The sequence below is a fragment of the Fukomys damarensis genome, unplaced genomic scaffold (genome assembly GCF_012274545.1).
Source record: "Fukomys damarensis isolate Sample0158 unplaced genomic scaffold, DMR_v1.0_HiC HiC_scaffold_8, whole genome shotgun sequence".
NCBI lineage: Eukaryota > Metazoa > Chordata > Mammalia > Rodentia > Bathyergidae > Fukomys > Fukomys damarensis.
Window position 1 is genome coordinate 4,391,418 of NW_022900920.1, and position 8,072 is coordinate 4,399,489.

Genomic DNA, 8,072 nt, shown 5'->3' on the forward strand with positions numbered 1-8,072 from the left:
GAGAGAGAGAGAGAGAGAGAGAGAGAGAGAGAGAGAGAGAGACTATTATTTCTAGTGTTACAATAACAGCAGCTGCTGTCACCATCTCCAACAGTTACCATAGATCTCAGCAAGCACTGAGTTATGAGGTAGGATGGGACAGCCATCTTTTATTGACATCTGACACTTTTTTTTTCTCCTGAAAAAAACCAAAAGGCTTTTACCACCCTAGAGATAAAGTATCCAATCTCCTGATTGTGAATGGCCAGGATAAATAATTTCTTCTTCCAGAAGTGTATGTTGAACTAATGTGCAGATGAACTATATTCATAGATTGGTGTAGTGGGCAGAACAGGAGCTGGAAAGTCATCACTTGTAAGCTGCCTCTTCAGAATCTTAGAGTCTGCTGGTGGACAGATCATCATTGATGGAGTAGATATTGCTTCTATTGGGCTCCACGACCTCCGAGGGAAACTGACCATCATCCCCCAGGTAAGCTCCAGAATTTACTTTGACACACACAGTGGAGAGCCTATTCTGCAGGAAATACTGATACCTAGTCAATTAGCAGTCACATTTCTGCAGTCCACTCAGGATACCGAAGCTAGTTCCCAAGTTAGTTAGTTTTTTAATTCTTTGTAATGTGCATTTATGACTGCCAGCGTTTGGCCAGTAGGTGGCAGCAACACAGCAAAAGTAAAACAACAAATGTACAGCATTTCTACAGCCCGACAGGGCTTGCAAGATTTTTGCGACTAACATATCAAGGTTTGCTGCTGAAGCTTGAAAGTTTTATATTCTCTCTTTGATACCGTTAAAAGATAGAGGGGGACATTTGCTTCGGGTTTTTACCATAAAGTGGAGCATGTGGTGTATCAGCAAGAAAGACTTCTCTTTGGTTTGCTTTCTTTATCCTTCCAAATAAGGAGGGCTGTAAGGCTTCTGAGCCTTCTGATTAGAACCATGCCTCTGCCCTCACTGTAGCCAAGTTTCTCTGGGGGTGGTTTTGGTTTGTCTGATGTCTGCTTAGCTTGATATGCTCTTTTCTCTGGACTCTTCAAATATAATAAATTCTCAGTGGTCAGTTTATCCCTTGCTGTACTCTTCCCTGCCCCCTCCACCTTTAAACTATGTGTTTTCCTTTGGAAAAGGGATATTCCTCTTTTATTCTAAAGAGAACCTGTGGCAAATTTGGAAATCCATAAGTGTGTCTCAGAATGAAACAGAAACAAACCAAACCAAGGGCTCTTCTGTGCCTGTGCCGGCAGCTGCCCAAGGCCTTCAGAGAACTTGCAGAAGCTTGACCATGAACCTTAGTCTTGGGACCTTAGCTTCCTGACTAAGGAGTCTATCTCAGTCCAGCCCTATGTGCGTTCTTTTGGCCACAAAGAACTACTGGGTCCTTTTCTGATGTTAACCTGAATAGCTCTTCATCTCTTGACTTGCAGGACCCCATTTTGTTCTCTGGAAGCCTAAGGATGAATCTTGACCCTTTCAACAACTATTCAGATGAGGAGATATGGACAGTCCTGGAGTTGGCTCACCTCAAGTCTTTTGTGAGTGGCCTACAACTTGGATTGTCTCATGAGGTGACAGAGGCTGGTGACAACCTGAGGTAATGTCTCATACCCACTTCCCCCATGGGCAGTAAAAGAGTATGTGGGGACTATTCCTCATGTTCTTGTGTTAGGTGATGTCTGGCGTTGTGGAATTTTTGCCACACAGGTCTAACTTCTAATGTACAAAATAAACCCACTGGGAAGATCATATGATAAAATAGACATGAAAGTGCTTAGATATTCTTGAAAATACTTGTTATTGAATGTGCCCCTCCTATGACATTGTATGAGATGGGTTTACAGTTCCTACTATTCTAGAGAATCATAGCAGATTTTCAATTTAGCTGTGTGCAGTAATTAAATGATTAAAACACCTGATACCTGGTACAACCGTAGAGTCTGATTTAATTGACACGAGGTGAAATTAGGACACAGTGAGTCTTGAAGGATCCCAACAGGCTATGAAGGCTATCCCAGTTTGAAAATTGTTGATCCAAAGGACATGTGGTTGTTGGGCATACAGAGTCTGCAAGGTCCTTGGGCACTGTTGAACTACCTTTAAGTAACACTTTCAGCATTCTTTTTACCTTTTCAAAGTATTTTCATATAGTGGCAGTTAAGAACCATTAGAAGCTGAAACTCAGGAAGGGAGAGCTCAGTAACTCAAATAATGGAATAGCAGCTCTGAATTCACCTAGGTACTTGGTAAAAAGGCAGAATCTCAGGCCCAATCCTAATAACCCAAATCTGCATTTTAGTAAGATTTTCAAGTGGTTTATGGGCACACTTCAGCTTCAGAAACACTATCTAAAGCACTGGTTCCTAACTAAGACTCTAGAGTCAGCTTTGATACTTAACAAATTCCAGTGCCCAGGCAGCACCCCAAACCAACTGAACCCAGAACCCAGGTGATACAACGCAGGGGACACTTGCAAGGCATGGTAGTAAATACCATCAGTTTGTTTTCCCTTAGCAACAAATCTTGAAACTAGTAGGACTCAAGTATGTCTTTATCTGATGTAAAGGATCAAACAGTTAACAAATACATACTAGCATCTACTATGTGCCAGACACTGCAGATACAGAGGCAAATCACACCGACACGACCCCTGACTTCCTAGCACACATAACATAACAGAGGAGACAGACCATGGGAGTAAACGGCAGTGCTGTCACTACTGTAAAGGGAATATGCCCAACACTATGGCAGGATGTGATAGTGGTACTTCTGGTTTTTGAGAATAAAAATCACTCCATCCTTTTGTCCATACTGAGAGACACAAAAATGGTATAACCAGTGCCTTCATTTCAGAATTGAATTTCAGAACTGCTTTGGGGATTAAAACTTAAATGTCCCTATTGAGTAGTAGAAAATCAGCACAGAGAGAGAAGCTGAAAGACAAAGAGGTACTATCACATAGCCTGTTGCTAGAAAGGTCAGTTGACCAGGAAAGAGGAGATTGGTACAAGCTAAGTAAACAGGTCTGCAGTGTCTCTGATCTTACACTGCAGACAAATACTGGAAGTTTATCTTGGGTGACTTCACATCTCCTGGAGAAATTTCCTTACAGAAGATTATAAAACTTTAACCAGCCTCTTTTTATTGTGTTTCCTTCATGTCCACAAGAGAGAGTAATTAGCAAATTCTCAAATATTGCTTTCATGTCATTTCCCAAAGCTTCTTTGCATAAGTAAGAGGCCCAGCCTTCATTTCAGGATTTTAGCAAATTAAAGCTATTTGCACTTTTCAAGCAAATTTGAATTTCACATACATTGTGTCTCACACCAAGACATCTTGTTCCTTAGTTTCGTCTCTAATCAAGGCAGAAAGGCTTGAACAAATGATTAACCATGAAACTAAAATTCCACATTGAAATAATGAGTGGATTTGCCAAGGCCATAAGAAATACCACTGGGGCATTGTATGTGGTGCCAATGGTGTCAAGGCAAATGCTGCTGAAATAGTTTATTCACATTCATGTTGTTTTGGAATTGTTCCTATTACTATAGCCAATGCAAGACATTTTTCCTAGACCCAGTTTTCAAACATATTTAAACATGAAAATCACTAGGTGTTTATTAAAAATGTACATCCCTTTCCACGATGAATGAGGCCCAGAGGTATAATTTTGTTATTTATACCATAGTGACTCTTCTAATTGGGAAAGTTTGAAAAATACTGGTTTTTGGGGGATGACCGGGGGATTTTGGAGTGGGAGTTGTGATAGTCTGGTCTGGAACACAGAACGTCCCAAAGCAAGTTTTCCCCTAGTCCTGGGGGCTCACGTGTGGCTTCTTCTGTTGGCTGCAGCCAAGGGCAGAAGCAGCTCCTGTGTCTGGGCAGGGCTCTGCTTCGGAAATCCAAGATTCTGGTCCTGGATGAGGCTACCGCTGCTGTGGATCTAGAGACAGACCAACTCATCCAGACAACCATCCGGAATGAGTTCTCCCAATCTACTGTTATCACCATTGCCCACAGGCTACACACCATCATGGACAGCAACAAGTGAGTGAGGGGTGGGGCCTAACAGACAGAGCTTAGTTCTTGGTGATAGCGTCAGCTACAAATATCTTATGGGGTTAACCACCATTTTACAGATGACTGAGGTCAAAATTACACATCAAGCTAATGAAAATCAACAGGACCCAGGGAACTATATTGAGGGCAAAATAGAAAATTAAAATTACTGAGTATAGGGAGGTGGAGACCTAACCTACAAATGGCAGAAACTGGCTGTGGACCTTCACTACCATTCTGGACTGCTGCCCTGTGAAATGATTAAAAGCTGTCTGGTCCTACGTTGGCACCTTATACTCAGAAGTTGGTAATATTAGGAAAGTTAGGAGAGGCAAGACTTCCTTTTTTTACTCAAGGGAAGGCTTACTTTTTTTCAGCTTTAATTGAGTTTATTGGTACATTTTAGGGATACAGTACAGTTACATTCATTGTTGGGATCTTGTACCTCTACATGACAAGTCTTGATTCTCATTTTTTCCCCTTACCTCTGCCCTCCCTTCACCCCCTCCTCCCCTCCCAAGGCTTACTTTTAAGTCAGTCATCCTTAAACAATGTGTACTTTGAAAAAATATAAAGGTGCTCATAATATTAATATATATATATATATATATATTATAGTTCTATGATGTGCTTTTATGCTCAATATTATTTTTGTGCTTTGTAGCCTTGTATGATTACCCCACAACTTAGTACTGGCTCATTTTATAAAGTCAGTATTCTAGATGCTACTTTCTAAGCCCTTTGTTTTTTCCCTCTTTGTTTCAGGATAATGGTCCTAGACAATGGGATTATTGTGGAGTATGGCAGCCCTGAAGAACTGCTGGAGAGGTCTGGCCCCTTCTATTTTATGGCCAAGGAAGCTGGCATTGAGAAAATGAACGATACAATGCTCTAGAAGCAGATCGCATGGGGGAGAAAAGGACTATAAGGATCATTTCTCTGTGTGTGTGTGTGTGTGTGTGCACGCATGTGTGTGTGAAATATGTCATGTGCAGAGCTGTGTGTAAGATGCACATTTGTTTAGCTCAGTCTCGCTGTGTTGCTCAGACTGGCATCAAACTCTTGGGCTCCAGTTATCCTCCTGCCTCAACCTGCTGAGTAAAATACATTTGAAGAATCGTGAGTGAATACCCATGTGCCCACTATCCAGATTAAGAAAATGAATACTATCAGGAGCCTTAGAAGCCCCTCAGTTGTCCCACCTTGATCATAGCTTCTCGCCACCCATCTCTTCCATACACAATGACTGTCCTGAATTTCATTATAGTTGTTCCCTTGCCTTCCTTTTAGTTTTCCCACCTTTGTGTGCATTATTAAACAATGTTTATAAAATCTCATGTAAATACACTCACACTGCATGCATTCTTTTATGACTTGATTTTTTTGTTCAATAATATATTTGATATTCATCCATATTGACACAAATAATGAGGTTCATTCATTTTCACTGTCTGGCATAGCACGGCAGTATATAAATACAGCACAATTTATATATTTTAGCATTGGTGAGCATTAAGGTTATTTACAGTTTTTCTTTCCTGTTATGAAAGGTACTATTATGAACATTCTAATACACATTCCCTGATATACATGTGTAAAGTTCTCTATAATTCAGAAATGGAGATGGTACACATATTCACATGAACATTCTAGATAATGCCAAACTTAGAATACCAATTTGAAACAATTTCGTCAATCTAATGAATGAGTATCTCATGGAGAGCTTAATTGCATTCTCCTGGATACTACTGAGGTTGAATTTCTTATGCTTATGGAGCATTTGAATTTATTTTATTTTTGTGGTACTGGGAATTATTTAAATGTTTACATAGTTTTTTAAAGTGTTGTGTCTAATAGTTCCAATATCTAGATTCTTTGCCATCTGTTGTTTTTGTTGATTCCTATCCATGGTGTTCTATTTCCTTGTATGTCTTGTAAGTTTTTACTGTAAGCTTATATCACCCTTAGCATTTGATCTGGCAATGTTTTTTAGGCTTGAATCAAATCTGGGTTCTTCCTAAAATATTTCTGCCAGCTGCCAGAGATATCACTCAGAACCTCTTGGAACTAAATTCTCCACTAAGAGATTTAACAGTATGGATTAGCACAGGTTCAGACCATGATCCTGCACACAACAGCCAGTTGGTGATTTACAAATCTCCAAGGAGAGTCCTCCCCGTGACACAGTAACAGTTTCGGTAGCCATGAGGTTTTTTGTTGTTGACGCCTCTGTTCTGCATGGTGAGATTTGTTCCTCATTTGCCTGGGCACTGCAGGTATAGCCTTTTCAGTATTCAAGTTTATCAGAGAGGACTCTGTTTTTCTCTCCTCCCTGACAGACCTTGGGTTTATCTCTTATTCGAACATCCTGTACTATCAAAAAATTGAGAGTTCGAGGTCACCAAATTTTGGAAGCCAGCCTAAGCTTTGCCCCTCCTAACCTCCCAGAGATTCTGTATCATATTGTTTGGAGTTCATTATAGTCCTTACCTCCATTTCAGTGATGTAATAATGAGCATTTTTATTTATCCATCAGTTTACTGTTTGCTGAGGTGCTTGGAGCAGGAAACTTCCTAAAGGAAAGATAAATATAGGCGGAGTAACCATACATCTGCTTTTCTCTGACCATTGCAGGTTGAACCTGTTGTCTCTGCATAGGGATAGCTCTCCCTTTCCCTTTAAAAGTTGTCCAGTTTGGTTGATAAAATTGTATAGTCTTCCTACTCTTTGCTCTATGAATTAGATTTTGAATCAGTGTGAGTGGTGATTAACTAAGCTGTGTAAATATCAAATTGTTGGCTAAGGAGTTTATTGAAGGAGAATTCCCTAATTCAGCAAAGTAGGTCTGGACATTGTATATAATTGTCAGTTCCTTTTCTTTTTGGTTTTTTGAGACAGGGTCTTGCTATGTAGTTCGGGATGGCCTTGAACTCACTATGTAGCTCTAACACTCAAACTCATGATGATCCTCCTGCCTCAGCCTCCATAGAGCTGGGGTCACAGGCAGGCACCAGCACACCTGGCTCTTCAGCTATTTTTCAAAGACAGTTTTTGAAACGTGTACCTATGTAGCTCAACTGCAGATTAGTGTATTTTCATCTAAAATTGTAGCAACTATAAAATGCTCATTGATTTATGCACCACTAAGACAGAATACCGCCTGTTACAATCTGCCATAACTTGTTTATCAGATGCATTCTATCTGTGGCGGAAACGGCACTTTACGATTAATACCACACTGTAGCTCTAGCGTTCCGTCAGAGCTAGGTCAAGTCCTTTATCTCTGCCACTGATTGCTGTTCCTTTTCCCTTTATTTCCAGTCTTCGTTGCTCTTTTAAGCCGCCATCCCTGCCATCCCCTTCATATCCTCTCCTTTCTCTTTCTCAACTGTTTCTTATTCACGGCCAGATAACTAGTCATTGTTTTCATTGTCTGTTCTTCGTGATTATTAAAATTTCAAAGGATCATGCTTTTATTTTTCTTCTTAAGAGTATTCCATATACTTAAACTTTCCAAATTGCTTCTTAAAACAAGTTTATATATATTTAAAAAAAAAATATATATATATATATAGAGAGAGAGAGAGAGAGCATTTGGAGAAGCAAGGGCAATTTTGGGAAACAGAGGAATGATTTGTATCTGCTGAAAGCTAGCTACGAACACCGAGAAATGAACCGAGAAAGAGCACCGAGGATGGAAGCGAACCTGTGGAGAAGAGCCCTGATACTTGCTTTCCAAACAAAATGGTCCGGGCTGATATTTCTATCTTCATCTCCAGAGAACATTGAAGATTAATGACCATCACTATTCATTCAGCATCTGGTAAATGTCTGGCACTGTCTCCTATTTTTTAAAAAAGCAATTTCATATAAATAAAATATCTTTTCTTTAAATGAACATTTGATTCCATTGTGGTCTACATTAATATTATTGTCACAAGTTTTATTTCTGCTAATCAATTTCAAGGACAATTTTAGATAATTGCCTAGAGCTAGACATTCCCTTAAAATGCTAC

The 8,072-nt window shown here is 39.9% G+C and overlaps 1 protein-coding gene across 1 annotated transcript in view; it reads left to right on the plus strand.

Annotated features, from left to right (window-relative positions):
- The window catches only part of Abcc2 (ATP binding cassette subfamily C member 2), a 72,512-nt gene extending 67,094 nt beyond the window's left edge, over positions 1–5,418 (plus strand). The window contains exons 29-32 of the mRNA XM_010638530.2: positions 313–471; positions 1,428–1,594; positions 3,850–4,044; positions 4,822–5,418. Of these exons, the coding sequence (XP_010636832.1) occupies positions 313–471; positions 1,428–1,594; positions 3,850–4,044; positions 4,822–4,951 (651 nt within the window). The 3' untranslated portion in view covers positions 4,952–5,418. The remainder of the gene's footprint in view (positions 1–312; positions 472–1,427; positions 1,595–3,849; positions 4,045–4,821) is intronic.
- The last annotated feature ends 2,654 nt before the right edge of the window (positions 5,419–8,072 follow it).